Here is a 25,476-nt window from a genome sequence, read left to right as displayed (position 1 = left end):
GTTTATATAGGTTACTTATATGTATGTGCAGAGTTTTAGGACCTCCAGATAAAGGTAGCTGATGGCCAACTCAGGGCATGTTCTTTCTTAAGAGTTTTTTCTTAAAACTTTATGACCTAAGGTTATAATTGCTGCAAAAGATATGAAAAGTTCCTATTCATTTTACTTACTTAAATGACATTGCCTTAGTTGAAACTTCATCATCTGCATACTAGTTTATTTCAGTAGCATTTTTAATTTTTTTATTCATTTATTTGTCAAATGTTTATTGAGTAGACAGCATGTGCCTTGTGGCTAGGCAGAGCTATAAAAGACATAGTCTCTTTGCTCAGGGAGCTCCCAGACTGATGAGGGGACAGCAGCAAGATAGGCACCCACATAGAAAGGGTTTTCTGCAGAAGGTAACATAAGGTCTGAATTATAAGAGATAGTCAGGAACCTTCCAGATGAACAAATTGGGAGAGTTTTCCAAGTGAAAGGGACAACATGTGAGACGGTGTTTAAAGCAGGAGAGTGCATGCAAGACCTGTAATTCTTCAGGTGAATGAATAGAGAGCTACATCAGGCTATTACTGTTGTTCATTTCTTTCATTTAAACTTTTTTTAAGCTCAAGAAGGAATGTGAGATACCTTTAATACCTTTTAAAATCACAAACTTAAATTCTGTTTAAAGTGTTAATTTATTAAATAAATCAAATGTTAATGAATTTAAGTCAATAAGATATGATTGGAAAATGGACCCTTAAGAAATAATCCTTAATTAAAAAAAAAAAAAAGAATCCTTAAAAAAAATAAAGGAAATCCTTGCAACTGAAAGGGAAGTTATCCAGAATTGCTATTTTGGGGGCATCTTAAGATCCCTAATAAGAAATAGTTCTATAACTTTTGTCCTCTCAGTAGTTTGTTGTTTTATAAGTTAATTCCTGTCTCTTTCTTCTAGCTATAACCTTCTCTTCCACGTCTCCTTCAAAACTGTTCTCTTGGGATGCCTGAGTAGCTCAGTGGTTTAGAGCCTGCCTTTGACTGAGGGCATGATCCTGGGGGCCCGGGATCGAGTCCTACATCCAGCTTCCTGCCTGGAGCTTGCTTCTCCCTCTAGCTGTGTCTCTCATGAATAAGTAAATAAAATCTTTATTTTTTATTTTTTAAATTTTTAAAAAAGATTTATTTATTCATGAGAGAGAATGGCAGAGACACAGGCAGAGGGAGAAGCAGGTTCCATGAAGGGAGCCTGATGTGGGACTCAATCCTGGGTCTCCAGGATCACGCCCTGGGCCGAAGGCAGGCATTGAACCACTGAGCCACCCAGAAATCCCCTTAAAAAAAATTCTCTTGAGAAATTAGTTTACATATAACTGTCTCTAGTTCCTCACTGCCTATTAGTCTAACACTGGAAAATATGTAAATCATACATGCATATTTCAAAGAATTTTATAAAGTGAACACATCTGTGTAAATACTCCCAAGATTAAGAAAATAAACATTACCAGGACTTCAGAATCCCCTTTTGGGCCACCTTCCAGTCACTACCTCCATCCCCAAACAGTCATTACTCCCATCCCACTCTTTAAAACTAACAGATATGTTCCTGACATCTATCACCATCAGTTAGCTTTGCCTGTTTTTAAACTGTGTTGTAAAAATGAAATCATATATATGTTCTCTTAAATCTAGCTTTTATTTTGTTCAGTATTTTTGAGATTCATCCATGTTGTGAGTAGCAGTAGTTCATTCATTCTCGTTTCTGTATTAAAAGTTTATTGTTTGACTGTACCATGATTTATGTATTCTACTGTTGATGGATGTTTGGCTTGTATATAGTTTGGGCTTTTAAGAATACTGCTGTTAAGGAACATTCTGGTACATGTCTTTTAATGCACATCTTTTTTCTCTTTAGAGAGAGAGAGTGGGAGAGGGGAAGGCAGAGGCGAGGGAAAGAGAATCCCAAGCAGGCTCCATGCTCAGTGCGAATCCTGAGATCATGACCTGAGCCAAGAGCAGGAGTCGGACACTTAATCAAATTGAGCCATGCATGGGCCCCTAATGCACATCGTGTCATATACATTTCTGTTGGATGTGTTCCTAAAGGGAATTGCTGGGTTATAGAGAACACATTTATTCAGCTTTAGAGGATAGTATCAGACAGTTTTCCACAGTGGTGTTACTAAGTTGACACTCCACCAGTACTGGATGAGAGTTCAGCTGTGCCACGTCTGCGCTTAGAATGACTCACTGCATTTTGATTTCTACCCTTATCACTCTAATGAAACTACTCTTGGCAAGAAGAATCTGAGTTTTTCATCCTTATGTTACTTGTCCATTTAGCAGCAATGATGATCTTGTCTACCCATCCTTGAAGCTTTCTGTTCTTGAGATACTAGGATACCAGAGTCTCTCCTGTTTTCCTCCTACTGTGTTGATCATTCCATCTCAGTTTACTGTTCAGTTCTCCATCCTTTCCCCATGCCTTGAATGCAAGCGTTCCCCCGAAGGTCTATCTTGAGTTTCTTTCTTTTCACTCTATTGTGTGTTCACTGTGATTTTTTTTTTCACTGTGATTTTTATTTTTATTTTTCATGGTTTCATCTATCGTCTATATGGGGCAGATTGGGGATGATCCTTTGCCTTTATACCTTACCAACTCTTGTCATCCTTCCCGTGTATTCCATCTACTCAGGCATCCTAGCTTCTAAATATCTTTCTTCTCTGTCCCATAGACTTCATTTTTTCAAGCCCTTTTTATCATCAGTATTAGCACAATTAATTGAGTGCTGGTTATGTGCTTCTTATATACATCAAATAATCCATAAAAACTCTATCAGGAAAGTAGGTTAAAAAAAAAAGATTCATTTATTTATTTTAGAGAGAAAAAGAGTGGAGGGAGGGACAGAGGAAGAAAGAATCCTCAAGCCGACTCTATGCTGAGCAGGGAACTTGGCATGGAACTTGATTCCAAGACCCCAAGATCATGACCTGAGCTGAAACCAAGAGTCAGATGCTTAACTGACTGAGCCATCCAGGCACCCTGAGGAGGGTAGTTTTATCCCAATTTTATATATGAGAAAATTGAGATTTTGATGATCTTCTATAAGGTTACACAGCTAGTAAATGGTAGAGAGATTGAGACAGGACTCGAACTCAAGACTGACTTCAAAGTCTATACCCATAACCATTATTCTCTTCCTGTACTACAGGTATTCTCAACAACCTCTCATTTGGTCTCCCTTTCTATAGTCCTGCTTCCTTTAATTCATGTCACTCCTTTATTTTAAATCCTTCAGTGGCTTCCCCCTTGCCTGAAACCTGATACAGTCCAAGTTTCTTACTGTGAAATATTTTCCATGATCTCTTACCATTCTCTTCCATTCTGTATCTCCCCTTCTCACCTATGTGTTCCAGATATGCTCACCTATATATAGCAACTGTGATGTGTCATGTTCTCTTATACCCTGTGACTTCCTCTTCTATTTGCCTGGTTAACTCTTGTTTGTCCACGAAGACACAGTTCTTTTGAGAACATTTCCTAACTGCCTCTTATCCCCAGTCCATTCTGGTGCACCTCCCCTGTGCTACTAGAACACCCTGTATTCATACCCTGTGTTCTCTCACACATTGCTATCATCATCATTTTCACACCTAGAACAAACAAATCAATTGTTCACTATTTACCTCTTTCATTAGACCGACAACTCCTTGAAGACAAGTGCTATTTTTAAATCCTTTTTTGAAACTGTAGTGCTTAGCACATGAGGGCATTCCTCAAATATTTGTTGGCTAAATAAAATGCTGTGAATTGAATCATTTAAATTGAGCGTAAAAATACCTATTCTTGTATACATTGATTTTTATCTTTTACACATTGTTTTTTATTTGGATTTGGAGGTCTAGATACAGAAGCAATAATAATTTGTTCTGTAAGGTCACTTATACCCTGGAGTCCCATGTGATTGACACAAATCTGGGTTTGCTCTCTTTATGTCAAATTGGTGGTAATTCTTGCTCCAGAGTCATAGAATGGCTGAAGAATCCCTTTAAGAAACTTGAAAGCTTCAGGTTACCTTGGGAGCTTTGTCTAAAAAATAGTGGAAAGTATAGAGTTGCCTCGTTATGGTGAGAGATGTTTTATTCCAAAGTGGTAAGAAGTAGCCTTTGTTAAGAGTTTTGGATTGCATGGTATAAACGATGATTCTCAGAGGTTACATGAAACTTATTAATTGGTGCTTTTGAAGTCTTCCTTTGCCTTTGGGCCTACAGCAACTTAAAGTTCTTTAATCATAATGAGAAATGAGGGTTATTGGCTTTCTGACAAGGGTTAAACAAGTATGTGTTTAGTTTTTATTCTAAGGAACAATTTTATATTAAGTTGTATATTTTAACACATATTGTTACTCTTTTGTGTTAATTGTGGGGAAAGGGGAGAGAAAAGGAAATTAATCCTCACTCCTCTGCTTATTGTCTATTGTGTTGACTACTTTTATACAACAGTTTAAGTAGTATATAATCAAATATAAGACTGTGGTGTTCAAATTCATTTCTTGGGCAGGGCAAATAGGATGGTAACCTTGTACCTTTTGTCTTTGTTTATAGAGGAAGGTATTTTCTAAATAACACTAAAATCTAGTTTTAATCCTTTTGGAGGAGGGAATGGAGAGGGATTAGGAGGAAGTAGGAGAGGGGCTCCTGGGTGCTGATAATGTTAAACTTATGTGTTCACTTTGATAAGTTATTGATCTATACACTTATATTTTAGGTACTTTTCTGTCTGTCCTTATATGAATGACAATACTTTAAACAAGGGTGCCTCGGTGGCTCAGCAGTTGAGTGTCTGCCTTTAGCTCAGGGCATCATCCCAGGGTTCTGGGATGGAGTCCTGCGTCAGGCTCCCCCCATAGGGAGCCTGCTTCTCCCTCTGCTTATGTCTCTGCCTCTCTCTCTGTGTCTCTCATGAATAAATAAATAAAATATTTAAAGAAATACTTTAAACAATTTAGAAATTTCTGTCTTTAAACATTTCCCAGGGAGCCTACAGAAGATGTTAATAGTGAGGCTCTTTTTAAGTGCCATTATTTTGCACGGTCCACCGTGAGTTGAGGAACCCTGCCCTAATGATGTGTAGACTCTAAGTGGAGTTGGAGAATGGTAAAAGGAGATGAGTGTGGGAAAGAGTAGTCAGGGAAAACAACTTAATCATTCATCCAGTAAATATTAACTGAGCATGAAACATGTACCTGATGCTGTGTTGACATAGAAAATTTAAATGAGATTGGAGGTCAGAGTTAGAGGCAAAAATAAGATCGGGGTGATGTTTATTAATCTTGGTTATATCTCTACTGTTCTTTACAGAATGATAAAAATAGCAAATGCTTATTTAGCATTTTTTGTTTACTAAAAGCTTTACGTGTACGAACTCATTTATAATCTTGACAATAAGTCTGTGAGATAAGCCCTACTACTAGTATCGCAATTTAATTTCCTCTGGTAGATGAGAAAACTGAGATACAGAGATGTCTAAAATCACTCAGCTAGGAAGTAGTGGAGCTAGGATTCAAGCCTGTCTGGCCCCCTACTTCTCTGCTCAGATTTACTATGCTTTGTGAAGTTAATGCAGAGAATATCGGAAATGTAGTTTGACCTGGAGGCTCTTATTCGAAGATGGTCAGTAATTCTGCTCTGGTACTCTGTGGTTTGTGTGTTTTGGAGCTCTGAATGCTTTTTCTTCTTTTTACAGACATGGCTGGATTCTGCCAAAGAAATAAAGAAGCAGGTTCGTGGTAAGTGAATATAGCCCTTTTTATAGTTCTTTCTTTCTTTTAGTAGGTCAGAGGATTTTCACCCGTTTTCTGGCTATGAGTCACTTTAGAATCCTGGCTATGGCAGGTGGCTCTGAAAGTGAGATAAAGCCTTCCCTTGGAAGGAGGAGATTCCATCATAGAAAGATACAGCAGAGGTGGACACAATTGAGATGTAGGTCAGAGCTTGATTTTTTTTTTCTTCACCACTAGGCAAAATTGGGGAAGATTGGAATGGTTGAGAAAAACAAGTTAGAGAAGAACAAAGATGAGAAGAGAAAAAAGATATGGGAGTCAATTCTCAAAGGAGTTTGCTGCCTAGTCCTGTTCCTTTTTTTTTTTTTAGTCCTGTTCCTTTTAAACTGTTTTGGACTATTGCATTCTAACCTTCTTCATGTTTTCCTCTCTGTAGTTCTTTTTGTCCATTTTCAAGTCTTCTTCCAAACAGTTCTTCTTTTGCCAATGGCCCTCTGACATTGTGGTTTTTCTCCTGCTCCAAGCCTTCTAGTATATATTACTGTTGTACCCTCCTGCTCAGACTGCTGTCCTGAGATAAATATTTCTAAGTTAAATAAAGTATAGAATAGTATTTTGTAGCTCTAGGCCCAAATGGCTAGCTAAGCGGTGGAGACTCTTTTTCTCCTATTTATAACTAAATGTCCTTTTAGTTTAGTTTATTTTTAAGGAAACTTCTAGGAACTGCAATAGAGATTATTCATCTTGGTTAGTAAGTTTTAACTCTATTACCTGAAAACAAATTTTATTTTTCATTTGTTCCTTAAAAGAAAACAATCTTGCTGTTGTGAAATGTTTTCCTTTAGACACTATTTATAATTTATATTCCTTGAGATAGGGAAACAAAATACTCCTTTGTATTAGCAACTCTCCATATTTGTTCTTTGCCTATAAAATGTTATTTTAAAATGCAAAGCAAAAAAAAAAAAAAAAAAAGGAAGAAAGAAAGAAAAAGAAAGAATAAAATGGAAGTCAGAACAATAAATTTTTGGAATATTTGAGGCATAACAAGAAAAACGTTAACTCCAAGTCCCTTTCAATGAAAATTCTTTTAATACTCAATATTACTCAGGAGCAAATGATTATACAAGAAGATTGATTAGGAGGAAAAGTTAAAACAGAATATATAATGAGTGGAGGAGGGTATCTGGTAGATTATCCCTCTGGCTATGGAAAAAAATCTTGCTAAGAAAAAGAACTTGTGTCATAAAAAAAATTACAAAAATCATAAAAACCTTCCTTTAACATATGAAAGGAAAACCTTGTCTATAGCACAAACTTAAACAGGAAGTGAGAATGTAAACATTAAGCCAAAGAGAAGTTCAACACTTATGTATTGCAAAGAGTTTGTTTTTTAAAAAAAATATTTTTCATCACACTCATAATATATACCCATTGCGAAAGATTTAAACATTATGGAAAAATATCATGGAGAAAGTAAAAGTCCCCTAAATTCTATCCTCTAGATACAATCACTGTTAAGTTAACATAAGCTACAAGATTTTTTCTAGGTATATATGTTTTGGCTTTCAAAAATAGAATTATGCTAAACAGTATTCTTGTTCCCCACCATGTCCACAGGAGATACATTCCAGGTTTCCCGTTAGATGCCTGAAATTGCAGATAGAATTAAACCCTATATATATCGTTTTTTCCTATACATATGTATCTTGATAAAGTTTAATTTATAAATTAGGCACAGTAAGAGATTAACAACAACAATAATAAAATAGAACAACTATAACAAAATACTGTGATAAAATTATATGAATGTGGTTACTCTCTCAAAATATTGTATTGTACTGTTCTCACCCTTCCTATGATAATGTGTGATAAAATGCCTCTGTGATAAGGGATGCCTGGGTGGCTCAGCAGTTGAGCATCTGCCTTCGGCTCAGGGTGTGATTCCGGGGTCTAGGGATTGAGTCCCTCTTTGGGCTCCCTGCATAGAGCCTGCTTCTCCCTCTGCCTATGTCTCTGCCTCTCTCTCTCTCTCTTTGTGTCTCTCATGAATAAATAAATAAAATCGTTTTAAAAAATGCCTGTGTGATGAGATGAAGCGAGGTGAATGATGCAGGCATTGTAACCTAGTCTTAGGCTACTATTGATCTTCTGACTATATATCAGCAGGATCATCTGCTTCCAGATCATGGTTTACCATGGATAAGGGGGGACTACTGCACATTGTTATATATTATATATTTGCATTATATTATATATGCAGTATGTATTATGCTATCTATAGTTAAAAGTTTCTTTAAACTTTATATATATCACCTATATATACATGGAATAAAATTAAAAGATATAGATGAATCAGATGCAAGGTAAATCACCCTTTTACCCCATTCTTTAATTCCTTGTGTTCTTTCCAGAGATGTTCTGAGTGTACATAGATATACACATTATTTTAATATAAATATGCATTTAGTACATATTTGTTTAATATGCATATTATACCTTACTATGCATATTTTACATAAATATGTATTTAATAGGTATATTTTATATGTATTTAATAAAAAATGTAACCAATATTTTAAATTTAACATAATTTAAATATTTTTAATTTAACATAATTTAACATAACATAATTTTAATTTAACATAATGGAGTATTCTTCATTCTAACATATATAAATTTATTTTGTTTAAGAATTTTTGTAATGATTACATAGTTGTAGCACAATATATATATAAGCAGTCCTTTTGATGGACATTTTGGGTTATTCTCAATAGTTTGCTATTACAAACAAGGTTGCAGTGAACATTTGTATAAGTTTGAGTTCACTTACATAACTTATATAAGTGCATGCATATATATGTTCCTGTAGGTAAGTTCCTAGAAAGAGAATTAAAAAAATGAATATCTAAAATTGAAATAAGACACAGACTTTAAGAAATGTGCAACTGATATACAAATAAGCATACAGACTATATAAAGAATATTTCAATTAAAAAAAACAAAGCACTGCAAAACATTAAAAAAATAAATAAAATTGAAATAGATATTCACTAGAAAGATGTTTCCATATTAAAAACATATAATAAAATATGGAGACTAAGTTTTGTCTTTTTTGTTTTCCTCCTAGTCATATCTTCCTTTCTCCCTGGCCATAGACATCTATTTTCATGAGTTTGGGGTGATTCAGTCCATGTTTTTATGTTTTTTTCTTATATTATCCATACCTATATACTGTAGATAATATTGCTGTGTCTGTTTTTCTGAAATTTCCCTCAGACCCATCCATCCATTTGAGTCTTTTTTGGAGGTTTGTCAGTATCTCTCTCTCCTCCCAGCTTAATTCCCTGGTTCTGAATAAGAGAGAGCTCCCCTACTCAGTGTGGCTGTGCCCCTCTGTGTCTTTCTGGAATAGTGCAGAGCAAAAACAAGTCCTTATACCTTCAAAAAAAAAAGGAAAGAAAGAAAAAGAAAGAGAGAAATCCTTATACCTTCTATGTATTCTGAAAAATACAGATAAATAACTTGAATTAGTTTTTAAAAATTCTATAGGTGTACCCCTTATAAATGCATCTTCTCTCCTTTCCCTGCAAGAGGTCACAACTGTCCCAAATTTTGTTTTAATGCTTTCACTGTATTTTGAAAATAGTTTTTATTACCTATGAATATATACCTAAAAATGTTGCTTTACCTTTTGAACATTTGAATTTAATTACAGAATAGCTAACTTGTGACTTGCTTTTCTTACTCAATATGATTTTTGAAATTCATCTCAGTTGAAAAGAAAATTTCACAAAACAATTCTTAGTCTTTACTATGAAAGACATGCTCTGATCTATTTGTATTCTACTTCATTTTTTAAAATGCTGTTTTTGACCTACTAAACTGATTTCACAATGGATCATGATCCACAGTTTAAAAAATACTTGATTAAGGATGTATACCGAAAAGTGGAATTGCTAGATTATAGGGTATGTTTTACCAGACATTGCCAAACTGCCATCCTTGACACCGATCGTAACAGTTTGCCAGTAACAGTAAATGAGAGTTCTTAGTTTCCTGTGTCCTTAGAAGGCAGGAATTTTTTTCAATTATTAATTTAAAATATTTTTGACATAATTCCAGACTTAATAGAAAGTTGAAAGACTGCGACAAAGAATTCCTGAATGTCCTTTACTAAGATTCCTCAAATGTTAATATTTTTACTACATTTGCTTTGTCGTCTTTTCTGTTTATCTATCCAATTACTCATATATATATATATATATATATATATATATATATATATATATACAGATTTTTTTTCTGAACCATTTTAAAGTTGCATCGCAGCAACACTATTCACAATAGACAAAAGGGAGAAACAACCCAATGTCCATCAATGGATAATGAGTAAGCAAAATGTGGTATCTACATAGAGTGGAATATTACTTATCCTTAATGAGGAAATACTTATACATGCTACTGTATGGATGAACAGTGAAAATATTATATTAAGTGAAAGTAGCCAAATCTTAAAGGTCATACATGATTCCATTTATTGAAGTATCCAGAATATGTAGATCTACAGAGACAAAACAGATTAGTGGTTGCCAAAGGTTGGGGTGTAGGGCGATAAGGGAGTGACTGCTCTGGATATAGAGTCTCCTGTGGGAATGATGAAAAGGTTTTGAAACTAGATGGAGATGATGTACAACATTGTCAACATATTAAATGCCACTGAATTGTACATTAAATATACTGAATTGTATACTTTAAAATGGTTAATATTATACGAATTTCACCTATTTCACCAATAATAAGTTGCAGTCATGATACCTCTCTACCCCCAAAATATTCTAAAAACTAGGAATTTTCTTATATAGCTATAATGTAGTTATTAAAAGCAGGAAATTAACATTGAAATAATACTATAACCTATAGACCTTATCAGTTGTCCCAGTAATATTCTTTATAGCAAAAGAAAGTCTATGGTGATATTTTGCATTTAGTTGGCACATCTCTTTAGTTTTTTTGACCTGGAACTTTCCCAGATCTTTAAAGTATTTTATAACATTGATAGTTTTGAAGAGTCCAGACATTTGCTTCTAAGTGGTCACTTTGAGCCTGTCTGATTTTTCTTCCATGGCACATGAATCTTCAGGTTATGCAGTTTGCTGGGAATGCCACTGAAGTGTTGCTGAGTTAGAAGGCAGAAATTTTAATGTTAAGATTTTTTAGAGCTTTTCCAGCCACCGTTTTATCCACTAAACATCCTCCATAAGATATTACTAATTAGGGATCCCTGGGTGGCGCAGCGGTTTAGCACCTGCCTTTGGCCCAGGGCGCGATCCTGGAGACCCAGGATCGAATCCCATGTCGGGCTCCCGGTGCATGGAGCCTGCTTCTCCCTCTGCCTATGTCTCTGCCTCTCTCTCTCTCTCTGTGTGTGACTATCATAAAAAAAAAAAAAAAGATATTACTAATTGTATGTATCCTATTCTAGAAACAGTCACTGACAAAAGCTTAACTTTAATATTTTTTTAATTCCAAGTGATTACCTTTTTTAGTTTCTTTATTGCATTGAACCCTGAGCTAGTTTGCAGTGAACCTGAATATCTTCATTAGCAACTTGAATATCTAAACTTGAATCTCTTACATGGAAAAGAATGGGAACTGAAAATTTGGGTTCCTCTCCTTATGATTAACTGTTAACAAAAGTAAAAGAGTTAATAATTGGAACATTTCTGTTTAGATATGGTTATTTCTAAGACAGTTAAACTTCCTTATTTTGGGTTAAATGGAGAGAAAAATTCAGTCAGAATGCAGAAGTTTTGTGTGTGTTTTTCTTTTCATTTGATTTGTTCTAGTAACAAGGTTATTGGTGGATCTGGATTAATAGATAATTTAATATATTAGTAACTTTTTTTTCCTGGAGCTGTAGCATCCTCATATGACCTTCATAGCAATGCTGTGAGGTCTGTTACTTTATTTTACTCATTCACTCAACAAATATTTCTTGAGCATCTATGATCTACCAAGCACTGTTTGGACACTAGGGATACACACCAAATAAAACAGAAAAAAGTTCTTATGCTTAGTAATTCGCATTTTAGTGGGAGGAGACAAAGGTTATCCTTTAGAAAAGTTAAATGTTTATATTTAACAAGTAGTACCCCTACAAAATTCAAATGGTATAAAAGAGTATACAGTGAAAATAAGTCTCCATCCTATTTTCCCTGTCTTCTCCATTTTCCTTCCTAAAAGTTCCCCTTCCTAGTTTCCCAACTCCTATAACTGGTTTAGTATATATTCTTATAGAGATTGTCTATGCATATATAAATGTACCCTAATATATACTTCTTTCTACCCCCCCAATGTTCATGGTTGCTTTTTTAATTTACTTTTTGAAATATTTTTATTTATTAGAGAGAGCAAGGGGGGAGAGGCACAGAGAGAGGCATACTCTGTGCTGAGCAAGGAGCCTGATGTGGGGCTTGATCTCACAGCCCTGAGATCATGACCTGAGCAAAATCAAGAGTTGGATGCTTAACCAGCTGAGCCATCCAGATGCCCCTTATGGTTGTTTTCTATATGTACTGTTCTTGACCTCAATATTTTTTCACCTAACAGTGTATCTTGGAAATATATCTACTCTTGCTAAATAAATATATGTTTAGATTATCTCCAGATATTTGCTGTTACAACCAATATCTTATAAATATATCATTCTGACCACACTTAAGCATACATATATATTTATGGAAATAGAATTGGGAGGTGTTTACCCAATATGACTACTACTCAACCATCAAAAGAAAAAATGAAACCTTGCCATTTGCAATGATGTGGATGGGCCTACAGGGTATTAGGCTAAGCAAAATAAGTCAGTCAAAGAGACAATTATATGATCTTACTCATATGTGGAGTTTAAGAAACAAAACAGGATCAAAGGGAAGTGAGGGAAAAATAAAGACAAAATCAAGAGAGGGAGAGAAACCATAAGGGCACTCTTAATCATAGGAAACAAACTAAGGGTTGCTGGAGGGGGGCCGGGGTGAGGTAACTGGGTGTTGGGCATTAAGGACATCATGTGATGTAATGAGCACTGAGTATTATATAAGACTGTTGAATCACTGGACCCTACCTCTGAAACTAATAATATACTACATCTTAATTAATTGAATATAAATAAAATTTAAAAATAAAAAACCACAGGAAAAAGAAAACTTTGAATATATTAGGCACTCCTAATAATCACAAACTTAGGTATAAGCATACAATTCTTTTTCTGTTTACTCTTACAGGTGTCCCCTGGAATTTCACATTTAATGTAAAGTTTTATCCACCTGATCCAGCACAGTTGACAGAAGATATAACAAGGTAAATAATTTATTAATAGTTAAATATATAATAAGTAATTCTCATTATCATAAGCTCTGGGAATTTTTCTGTTCAGAACTGAAGAGAATTAAACATAGGATGGAAAGTATCTGGTCACTTCAAGGCAGGTTTGCAAATAAGTGAGCCTAAAAGCCTCATATATCTGTGATGTGCTGGAAAAAAATTGGCAGGGGAATTAACCTTGCTTATCGTGGCTACTATGTCATGCTGTGTATAAGGTACCTATAAACCACATGCCGTCCAAAGGGCAAGACAAAAATATAAGTGGTAAAATAGCTCTGCTACTTTCTCTTTTCAATACTCTTTCCCGGGATCCCTGGGTGGCGCAGCGGTTTGGCGCCTGCCTTTGGCCCAGGGCGCGATCCTGGAGACCCGGGATCGAATCCCATGTCGGGCTCCCGGTGCATGGAGCCTGCTTCTCCCTCTGCCTGTGTCTCTGCCTCTCTCTCTATCTCTCTGTGACTATCATAAATAAATAAACATTAAAAAAAAAAAATACTCTTTCCCTGTGTTTTCTGTTATAGGGATCAAAAAAGCTGAAGTCTGAATTATTATTATTATTATTATTATTATTATTAAGATTTTATTTATTCATGAGAGACAGAGAGTGAGGCAAAGGTATAGACAGAGGGAGAAGCAGGCTCCCTGTAGGGCACTCGCTCCCAGGACCCTGGGATCACACTCTAAGCCAAAGGCAGAGATGCTCAACCACTGAGCCACCCAGGCATCCCTGAATTATTATTATTTCATGTGTGTGTTATTATTTCTTCTCATTTCCCTTTTAAAGTGTATAATTAGGTACATAATCCTCATAAACTGAATCTTCCTCAGTAATTTTTGAGCTCAATTTATAAAATAAATCTTGTACTCTTTGAAAAAAAACTTCCTGATATTAGGAAAATGACCTTAATTGGATGCTATGTAAATATTAATTAAAAGAATAAAATGGAAGAGCAGTATATTATAAAGAATACTACTTTACATATTTATATCCATAACACCTTATGTGGATCCTTATACATAGTAGGTGCTTGGCAAATGTTTGTTCAGTGGAACTGTTGGTTGCTATGATAAACTGCATTCTAATTCTCATTTTGCTATCCACTATCTGTCTTCAGACAAATATACAGTCTCTGTACCTCAGTTTTCAGATTTCTCAAATAAGGGAATAGCCTAAGTGAACTCTAAGTCTGATAAGTACAGTGAAATTCTTTTTAATTGTTTCATTTATTTTATTTATTCATTCATTCATGAGAGACACACAGAGAGAGAGAGAGAGAGAGAGAGAGGCAGAGACACAGGCAGAGGGAGAAGCAGGCTCCATGCAGGGAGCCTGACGTAGGACTCAATCCAGGGTCTCCAGGATCATGCCCTGGGCTGCAGGCGGTGCTAAACCACTGAGCCACCCAGGCTGCCCCAGTACAGTGAAATTTTTAAAAAATTATTCTGGGCAGCCCTGGTGGTGCAGCGGTTTAGCGCTGCCTGCAACCTAGGGTGTGATCCTGGAGACCCTGGATCAAGTCGCACGTCAGGCTCCCTGCATGGAGCCTGCTTCTCCCTCTGCCTGTGTGTCTGCCTCTCTCTCTCTCTCTCTCTCTCTCTCTCTCTCTGAATAAATAAATTATCTTTAAAAAAAATAAAAAATAAATAAAAAGATTATTCTTTGTCTAGTTAATCCTTAGCACATTCTTGAAGTTGAGATGCCATATCTGCCTGAAAAAATTGTTTTGGTGATTTCTTTTTCTCAAGCAATACTTGTCTCTTCTTATTCATCTTTCTTCATTGAGGTTATGTATAGAACAAATCCCTAAAATTATTTGCTAATTACCTACATTTTAGAGGAGTTTAAGATCCTTGTGATTTGGTTGGCATTCTTCTTTTTTTAAAAAACATGTATGTAGTGACTAATCATAGAGAGCAAAAGCGATTGTTGATGCCTACATTATTCAACATCTTATATGGTCAAAACAAGAATATAATTCTAATTAGTACAGGAATTTACAATTTCATCATATCTCCCAGCTTTTCTGTTTGGTGAAACAGTCTGTATTAGTCAGATCAGCTAGAAAGGGTGACTAAGGAGGTCAGGATCATAGGTGTAAACATGATACTGACAGAGATGAGTGTCTAACATATGTAGGGGCACTCAGTTGGTTTGTTCTCCTGAACAGTGTTGACCCCAGTCTGAATTCCCAGTAATTTAGCACACAGGTGGAATTAATCTTACAAGATGATAGTGTGTAGAAGGCTACATACAACTTAGCCCATTTTGAGGGGAAGAGAACTGTAACTGTTCATACCCTAGTAAAAATGTGTCAATAATGTCATCTTTATATATGAAGGACAATATCTACACATTTGGCAAAGCAGTATGATAGAGGAAGTCCAGTTTTGGAGCCAAACAGCCTTTATTACTATATGACATTGAGCAAACTTAGTTTTTGAGGCTGCCTCCCTCCCCATCTGTAATCTGGTAATGATACCCACCTCTTAAGTTTTTTCGTGAAAATTAGATGAGATAATCTATATGTATATGGTACTTAATGTACTCGGTTAAATATTAATTTCTTTTCCTCCGTCAGACTTTTCCCAACTTTACCTCTTCTTTTTCTTCCTTTTTTGTTATTGAGATATAAATGACATATGCCATTGTATTAATTTCAAGCATACAGCATAATGATTCAACATTTGCACATATTATGAAATGATCACCACAATAAGTCTAGTTCACAACCGTCACCATACATAATTACAAAAATGTTTTTCCTGGTGATGAGAACTTTGAAGATCTACTCTCTTAGCAACTTCCTCTTTCTTTTTAAATTGCCTTCCAAACATGAGTCCAACATAGTTACAGGATTGTTTAACTTTTTACATGGAAAAAATTTAAACACAGAAAAGAAAAAATAATAGTATGATGAACAATCATATACCCACCACCTAGATTGAACAATTATTAATATTATCTCATATTTATTTAATATCTCTTGTTTTTCTCCTTCTTCCCTCCCTTTCCCCTTTTCTTCCTCTTTCTCTATATTTTGTTTTTGTTGTTGCTGACATGGTAACATTTTTTTCTCTTTTGGCTCTAGATATTATTTATGCCTTCAGCTCCGACAGGACATAGTTTCAGGACGTCTGCCCTGTTCCTTTGCAACCTTAGCATTATTAGGTTCTTACACCATCCAGTCTGAGCTGGGAGACTATGACCCAGAACTTCATGGTGCAGAATATGTTAGTGATTTTAAACTGGCCCCAAATCAGACCAAGGAACTTGAAGAGAAGGTCATGGAACTGCATAAGTCATACAGGTAAATGTTTCCAGGGTTTTTTCTATATTTGTTTTGGCAATAAGTTTAAACCGTGGCCTGGTTTTGAATCAGTGTTTGCCGTAGAGGGGATGTGGTGCCGTAGTGTCAGCTCAGGCCCCTTCACTGTTTGACTTTGAGCAAGTCATTTAAGCCCTCTGAACCTCAGTTTTCTCATCAGAGTAACAGGTGTTGTGTTGCAGGATGAAAATTAAATGAGGTAATAGGTGTAAAGCACTAAGCACTGTGTCTGACACATAGCAGTTGCTCAATAAATGTTAGCTATTGTTGCTTTACCTCCTCACCACCCCCCAGATTTTAAACTTATTATTCTATGTTAGGTACTTTAAGACTGTTAAAGCAGGGGTTCTTAGGACTTGTGTACATGGATAGACTTCAGAGAACTGATGGAATCCCTGAAGGCATTTTGAAAAATCTTTATTAATTTGTTGCTTTTTTCCATGGAAATTATTGATGATGTTGAGAGATGTCATAACAAAATGATCAAAAGCAAGAGCATAGGTCAGGCTGAGCTGGGTTGAGATCTTGGCTCTGCTTGGTTCTGGCCTTGTGACCTCGAGTTATTCACTTAACCTCTCAGAGCCTCAGGTTCCTTATATGTATGATGGAGCATATCATTTCAGAGGAAATAGGGTGACAGGATTAGAAAAGGTAGAAAAACTTAATACAGTGTCTTACACTTTGTCAAAATTCAGTAAGTGTTAGCTAATATTCAAGTGCCAACATAATTTGTGTTTCTTCCTACTAGACATCCCATGATTATTTGAGGGACTTGCAAATGCTAAATTTTACAGGCTGCCTTAGCTTATTAATGTGATGTCTGATGTAGCCTTGAGTTAGTAGTACCCTGAGTTATGTTAGTCTGAATTAGGAGAATCCAGGTTTCTTCTAAACCAGATATTTAAAAAATTTGTAAATATGTGAAACAGTGTCACTTTTTTTTTTACTACATTTTGAGAAAATATTGTTACTTTTCATATAAAAAAGTTACAAATGTTAAAATATGAGCTTATTACTATTATTTTTTAAAGATTTAATAAGTATTTTTAAATTTTCTTAGTTTTAATTTCTAATGTAGTAAGTATTGATAGATAAAACCCACATAAAGAAAAGCTCTTTGGAGTCCTCCATAATTGTTAAGAAAGTGAAGGGATCCTAAGGTCAAAAAGTTTGAGAACCACTGAACTAGACAGTGAGATAGAAGCATGGGCTCTGGAATCAGCCTGTCATACTTTGAATTCAGATTCTATTCCTTTTTTTTTTAAAGATCTTATTTATTTATTCATGAGAGACACACAGAGAGAGAAGCAGAGACACAGGCAGAGGGAGAAGCAGGCTCCATGCAAGGAGCCTGATGTGGGGCTCGAACCCAGGAATCCAGGATCATGCTCTGAGGCAAAGGCAGGCACTCAGCTGCTGAGCCACTCAGGTGTCCCAGATTCTATTCCTTATTAACTTTAAGACTCTTAGTAAATTATTTAAGCTTTCTAAGCTTTAGTTTTCTTATCTGAAAAATAAGGGTAATAATATGAATTTTGTGATTGTTAAAAATGTGATGTACTTCGCAGAGTGACTAGTATATAGTGAGAGTATTTGCTAGAATAGTAATTCTTTTTTTTTTAAGATTTTATTTATTTATTCATAGAGATGCAGAGAGAGAGAGAGAGAGAGAGAGAGAGAGAGAGAGAGGCAGAGACACAGGCAGAGGGAGAAGCAGGCTCCATGCAGAGAGCCTGACGTGGGACTCAATCCCGGGACTCCAGGATCATGCCCTGGGCTGCAGGCGGCGCTAAACCGCTGCGCCACTGGGGATGCCCTAGAATAGTAATTCTTAAACCCATTTTACAAGTGATGGATGTGAATCTGGGTTTACAGAACTACTTTTTGGAACTTAAAAAAATTTAAACCCAAATAAGTGAAATGACCTCAAAGGGGACAGGTAGATGTGGTCCAATTGATGTTCTGTTAGGTATATGGATAGAAATTAAGCAATAATGGATCTCCATGACTAGAAAATTTAGATGTCTGATATCTTGGAATTTACTTGCTCCTTTTTGGAAAGATTAGCACTTTTTAGAAACAAAGCTAAATGGAAAATTTAATTATGTTCAACAACATGGCATTTTTACTAATCCAGAGAAACTTCTACTGAGGCAGAAGCATTTTACTATGCATTGAAAAGTACAAGCAAATACCACCCTGTTCTCAGATAAATAGAGGACCGCCTACGTACATGGAACACTTAGTGGCCCTTTGCCCAGATAGAGACTTTGAAGTTATAATTAACACTATAAATTTATACTAACAAATCAAGCTTTAAAATTAATTGCCCTCCATTTATGGGTAGTAGGAAAGTATGTAAACTTGTCAGTTGTCTCCCACTTAATTATTTGAAATCTCAGTCCTTAATTAGGAGATGTAACAAACATTATTAAAAGGTTGTCACATAACATTGGAACTTACTGAATGGCTCTGTATCCGGACCCCACTTGCTGAAAATAAATACAGAGAAACTTTGTTTTAATTTATCTTTTTAATGAGCAAGAGTTTTAACCAGTGCCAGAGCTTCCTAGTTAGATACTTTTGTAAGCTTTCAAGTGGTAAATTATTAGGTGGTACTGAATAAATTCTTAATGGCTTAGAGGTATATAACCTCTTCTCAGCTAGTTTATTATACTTCAAGAGTTTTGGAAGATCTAGGAGAAACCATGATCTTTAAAATTTTAAGTTGAAAATAATTTAAATTTAATTTGTGGTATTAGATTTATAAAATATATGTGTTGTATTTGCATGTACAGTTCTGTGGGTAGTGGGATTATGAGATTTTCTTTCCTCCTCCATGTTCTTATACAATGAATTTATATGATTTTTATAATTAGAAAAAGCTTCCTGAAACATTTGTTTTGCCATTAGGCAGGGTAGAGCAAGATAGTCATCCATGCAGAGAAGCAGTCTGACCGAGATACTGGGGTCCCAACAGGGTGGAGAGAGTAGAGTATTCATGGGTAGGGGCCCAGCCTGGCATGAGAAATCAGAGTTCAAACAGTATTAAGAGAATAGTCATGTGCAGGCATATGGTGGTAGTTATTAGAGGCAGAGCATATTGAGAAAGGCATCCATATGGTGGTAAAGCCTATATGGGGTGGAGGCCATCCACATAGGGAGGTACCTGATACAGGGTATTAAAGCCTGGGCAGGATGAAGCTGTCCATGAAAGGGGTAACCTAACACCAGGAATTAGAACCTGAATGAGGTAAGGAGGGCCTATTTCTTCGTCAGCAAAATCAAAGTGTTGGATTCTGTAATATTCAAGCCCCGTTCCACCCTCAGAATCATAAAATTGAAGCCATTGATAATAGTAACAACAACAAAAATTATAAAATGATTGGGAGTAATCTTAACTAGAAAAGTATGTAACTTTACATGGGGGGGAAAGACTATAAAAACTTCCTGAGGTTTTTTTTTTTTTTCTGTGTTTTTTAAAAGATTTTTATTTATTTGAGAGAGAAGGGGCAGAGTGAGAATCTCAAACTGACTCCACACTGAGCTCAGAACCTATCCTGGGGCTTGATCCCATGACTGTGAGACCATGACTTGTTTAGAAACCAAGAGTCAGTCGCTCAACCGACTGAGCCACCTGGGTGCCTGGTTCCTGGGGTGTTTTTAGGGACTTGAATACACAGACTTGCATATGTGTTCATTTTCCCATTCTCCTTTTGTGTGTATGTGTGTTCAATTTTAGATCTAGTAGCAAATAGAACTCAGGTGTAATGATTTAGTGCTTGTGTGTGTGGGGGGGGTGGGGGGGGTTATTTGGGGAGGCTGAGTCATTAACAAATCTGCAGACTGCCTCCTGAGATTTTGGTTGTTGTTCCAAGGAACCTTTGTTCTTTTTAATGAGGGTAAAAGACAGATGGGTTTAGAAGAGACTTTCTTCTGTTAAATGAATAGGCCACTGCTGCTTTGTATAGTTTAAGGCGGTCCTCTGGGAAACAGCCATTTACACGGTTTTTCTTTAGGGGTGTGGCGGCATTATTGTTAGTATGAAGTTATATTTGATTGGCCTGAATTGTGTAGCACTAGGAGTGATATCTTTTTCTCTAGAGCTCAATATAACAGCTCATGAGCACTTCTCAAAAGAGGGAAAAGTTATAAAGGAGAAGGTAAGACCATCACAGTGAGCATTTAGATAGTGAGACTGATTGTTTTCAAACAAATCAAATTCATTATATGCGTAGTAATGAAGACATCTTAATAACAGAGAAAGCAGCCCCATTATCTACATGCTTCTATTAACCAATTTATTTTGTTTAGATTAGTGGGCAGGACACCATCTGTTACTAGAAAATTTCTTTTCATCAAGCCTGCCCCTATTAAGAGTCGCCAGTTAAGTAACTTCAGCTGCCCTCCTGTTTAATTTCCATAATAATTCAGGAGTATGGAAAGAAAAAGGCAGCTAAGAGGATATTGTAAATTGTACCATGCCCTCAGAGGATTTAATTTGGTCACCTCTTTGGCAAGAAAAATTAGTGGGAGGAGTTTGTGTGTGTTAAGAGAAAAAAGCTGAGGAGAGGGAGGGGTAGTAGAAATGATGATGGTGAGGCAGCTTTTAAGGAATTGTTTAGCAGGATACTTTTTAAAACTTTTCTTTTAATAGTTTTTTGGTGACTTTGTTTTTCTCCAAGATCTCTTTTTACTGAGGCATATTTCAATGATTTAGACACAGGTAGTGGTAAAAATCCTTTTCCCTAATATTTTATTTTCAGCACAATGAAATATATCCGTATACATATTGGTGTGTGTGTTTGTGTGTGTATATATAAATATATATATTTATATATAATATATAAATATATATAAATATATAATATAAAAAATATATATACTTGTGTATGTAAAGTGCAACTAATATACAAATGTTATTATTGTAAACATTGGTACTGTGATGCTGAATTTTCAATTTTTATTCTACCAAAGGTCCATGACTCCAGCTCAAGCTGACCTGGAATTTCTTGAGAATGCCAAAAAGTTGTCTATGTATGGTGTTGACCTTCATAAAGCAAAGGTAATGAATGATATATTTGGCCTTTATTAATATACATGTATCAGACCTGGGTCATATAATACTTGTTGCCAACTTTTATCTGGAGTATTATAAAAACATTCAAAAGAGATGGTTCTTGTTAGAATTTTGTTTAATCTTTTTTAAAGATTTTATTTATTTGAGAGCAAGAGCGAGAATGAGAGAGAGAGAGAGAGAGAGCGAGCGAGCCAGCAGGGGGAGCCACAGAGGGAGAGGAAGAAGCAGGCTCCCCACTGAGCAGAAAGCCCTGCATGGGGCTTGATCCCAGCACCATAGGATCATGACCTGAGCTGAAGACAGATGCTTAACTGACTGAGCCACCCCGTGCCCCTTAAGTGTATAATTTGAATTACCCCTTTGTGATTCCACTATCAGAATGAAGTTTCACATCAAGGCCCCTATAAGGATCAAAGATATAGCAGTGAGAGCAGAAGTGATATTTTCCTAAAATGCAGATGCATTTGAAAATATAGAGTGGCAGCAAGGCATGTTTCACAACCAACATCACCTACATCAAAGTCACCTGGGCATTTATTTAGTAAGTATGCAGATTCTCAGGGTCCTCCCAGATTTACTGAATTGCTTCGGACAAATTCTAGAACTCCAAGTTGAATGAACATCTTAGATTACTCTTTTACACCTGAATCTGAGAACCATTGGCCTGAGGTAGTGGTTTTCAAAGTGTGGTCTTCTAACCAGCATTTAGCATCATCCAGGAACTTGTTAGAAATGCACATTTCAGGTCCCATCCCAGACTTAATCAGAAATGCTGCAGGTGGAGCCAAGAAATCTGATTTTACCAGCTCTCCAGGTGATTGTAATGCACATGGGATGAACCACAGTGGTTCATTTGGAAACTGCTGTGTTAGGGCATTGGAAACTTGAGCTTTAATCCTAGTTCTGCCTAATACAACCTAAGAGGATAAACTTAAAGTTGCTTGACTTCTCTCATCTTCAGTTACTGAAATGGCCAGGGGTGGCAAGGGAGTGTGAGGAGTTTGTGAGGGAATGGGCTCAAGGAATGATGTGAGGTTCATGTAGAGAAACTTAACTAGGGTACATGATGAGGGGACTCAAAACCATGTCTAGTGGGAAAGCAAAGAAATGTATACTTAGCTCATAGAAGAGAAGGTTTAGGGAAGACATAATACCTATCTTTGTGTATTGATGGATTGCTGTGTGAAGTAGAGATTTTACTATGGCTCCAGATACAAAACTAGAGCTAGTAAAATGGAAATTACAGGGAAATACTATTCAACATAATTTGACAAATTACCTAACAGAGCTTTTCTAAGATGGAAATGGGCCCCCAGCTACCATAGTAATTATTTAGTGCCTAAAACATGAAAGGTCCTGTTAGCCCAATATTTTAATATTGGTTATCCTGGAATAGCTCCAGTGACAGAATGCTCACTACAGGGGATTCTGGGTGGCTCAGCCGGGTGATCCTGGAGTCCCGGGATCAAGTCCCACGTCGGGCTCCCTGCACGGAGCCTGCTTCTCCCTCTGCCTGTGTCTCTGCCTCTCTCTCTCTCTCTCTGAGTGTGTCTCTCATGAATAAATAAATAAAATCTTAAAAAAAAGAAAGGAATGCTCACTACCTTCTATTCCAGGGTAGGTAGAATAATTGCTTAGTAGGAATTTAGAAAGAAGGACATTCAAACATCTGATGTGTGATTGAACTAACAGGACCTTTTATGTTTCTCTCACCCTGAATAGCTGATACCTGAAGATTCTTCCTTCTTTAGATTCTATTAAATCTAATAAAAGTTTATTTTATGTTAGTGGTTTTCCTTAAAATGTTGCTCTGGATTGTTTTGGCCTGGGTGCTTCTGTGAATCTCTAAAGTAGATGGTAGAAAGATCAGAACTGAAATTGTTTAGTTTTGCTTCTCAATTCATGCTGTAGGCTGATGTCGTTGAGGTAATTATCAGGAGTAATGAGGAAGTCAGGCAGCATGTTCCTTTCCCAAATGTTGTAAAGCAAATTGTTTCTCCAAAACATATAATTAGGAGAGAGATATAGTTGTACCCACAGGTTTTAAGACGGATCTTCTGGGAAATTCTCAGTTATAGAGTCATTGAGTTAGAGCTGTTTATTATTTTTACTTCTCAGTTGTGATTGTACATAACACATATAGGCACTAATGTGTTTCTCTATACTCAATTTGGGAAAAGGAGTAGTCAAGAAGCATTTAACTCTGGGTTTTGATTACCTATTTAAATAGTCATCAGTAGAGATTTACTCAGGTGAAATTTATTTTCCTATTTGAAAACACATGATTATTATTGTACATTTAATTTTTAAAAATTACTAAAGAGGCACGGAAATGTGACTTTATCTTGCTGTTCCTTCTTGACTTTGGGTTTTTATAATTTAATATACTTAACATCAATAATTAAAAGAGTCTGAGATTCTCTCATACTGACTTTATAGAGGAATACAGTCAACTCCTTTAACTATGATTTTTGAATGAATGACTACATTATCATAAAAAAGTTGTGACATTTCTTGGTGGTTTTGAGGAATGGCGGTGATGGCTACATTACTTCTAGGAGTTCCTTCAGTGGTAAGACGTGTGCATGTCCATGTTTCTTGGACAAGAGAAGAGCAGATGTTCACTTCACAGTGATATAGTAACATTTTTACATGGACTCAATAGTTCCATGGATTATGATTGTTAGATTAAGCTTTGCTTTTTAATGTATACTCTTGTAAGGGTTTTTGGTTATTGATATCTTCAGATTATCAAATAATAGTCAACAGTGTGTTGAGCACTTTGCTGAAACTGAACTGCTAACACTATACTTTTTCAGGACTTGGAGGGAGTGGATATCATCCTAGGTGTCTGCTCTAGTGGCCTTCTGGTTTATAAAGATAAGCTGAGAATCAACCGCTTCCCTTGGCCCAAAGTTCTGAAGATTTCTTACAAACGTAGCAGCTTTTTCATCAAGATCCGTCCTGGAGAGGTACAGAATTCATGCTTCTTTCCTCCTGAATCAAATATGGACCATGTTGAAAACATCTCTTCATTCTTATTTTTCTTATGTCATCTAAGACATCTCTCTAGCTATTCAGGAGCTGGTAATTATGTTTTCTAAATTAATCAGCCCCATAATGCTTCTTATTTTCCTTACTACTAATCTGCTGGACATTTCTCTTTACATAAGTAAATATACCATGGCCAAAAGTGAATCTTGGATTAATAAAACTTGTTCCTTGTTTACTGTAGGTAAAGTCTTGATGGAAAAATATTTATAAATATTTATAAATAAAGTAGCAAGAGATTTTAAAATCATGGGGTTAAGATACTCATGTTTTGTACCACTGACACCTTACCTCATGCAATTAAGATTTATTTGTATGTGGAGCTTCTAGTAGTTACTAAGAATGTATTCTAGGTCAAGTTCTAGATTTTTAATAGAGATAACTGTTCAACTTCATACCAGACAACTCAGTTATTAATTGGTATTTAAGATTTGGGATATACTAATGCTGACCAAACTTAACTTTTACATTAAAGAGCTATGGCACAATAGAAAATTATTTAAGTAGGAATTTAAAAAGTTCTAGCTCCTACTCTGCCTCAGCCACTAGTAAACAAAATACCCAGGACAAATCTAGGGCTCAGCTTATCATTTGAGTGGTATAATACTTTCTCTGTCACAGTTGATTTGAAGATCAAATGAGATGACAGCTATAAAGCTCTAAACAAGAAAGTAATGCACTAATGTAATGTGGCTTTTTTTGTGTCTGTATCACCATCTGCTGGTGGAAAATGGCTCATTATTTTAGCTTAGAAATATTGAATGTGCAGCCTTAAAAATTTTGGATGAACTCAATGAAACATTTACTTAATACCATCATTATTTACCTGTGCTTAGTAAAAAGGAATCAGTGTCTTCCCTCAAAAGTT

The 25,476-nt window shown here is 35.8% G+C and overlaps 1 protein-coding gene across 50 annotated transcripts in view; it reads left to right on the top strand.

Moving 5' to 3' along the window:
• Positions 1-25,476, top strand: part of EPB41 (erythrocyte membrane protein band 4.1) — a 197,562-nt gene that overhangs the window by 104,683 nt on the left and 67,403 nt on the right. For all 50 annotated transcript variants that reach the window (XR_012000087.1, XM_026014545.2, XM_072750555.1 and 47 more), the window contains exons 5-9: positions 5,729-5,771; positions 13,052-13,127; positions 16,241-16,459; positions 21,455-21,542; positions 24,377-24,529. Coding sequence is in view for 49 of the 50 variants with exons in the window: in XM_026014545.2 (XP_025870330.1) it covers positions 5,729-5,771; positions 13,052-13,127; positions 16,241-16,459; positions 21,455-21,542; positions 24,377-24,529 (579 nt within the window). In the remaining variant the exon portion in view is untranslated. The remainder of the gene's footprint in view (positions 1-5,728; positions 5,772-13,051; positions 13,128-16,240; positions 16,460-21,454; positions 21,543-24,376; positions 24,530-25,476) is intronic.

The sequence above is a fragment of the Vulpes vulpes genome, chromosome 2 (assembly GCF_048418805.1).
Source record: "Vulpes vulpes isolate BD-2025 chromosome 2, VulVul3, whole genome shotgun sequence".
NCBI lineage: Eukaryota > Metazoa > Chordata > Mammalia > Carnivora > Canidae > Vulpes > Vulpes vulpes.
The sequence above is the reverse complement of the archived record's forward strand: the minus strand, read 5'-3'. Positions and strand labels throughout refer to the sequence as shown.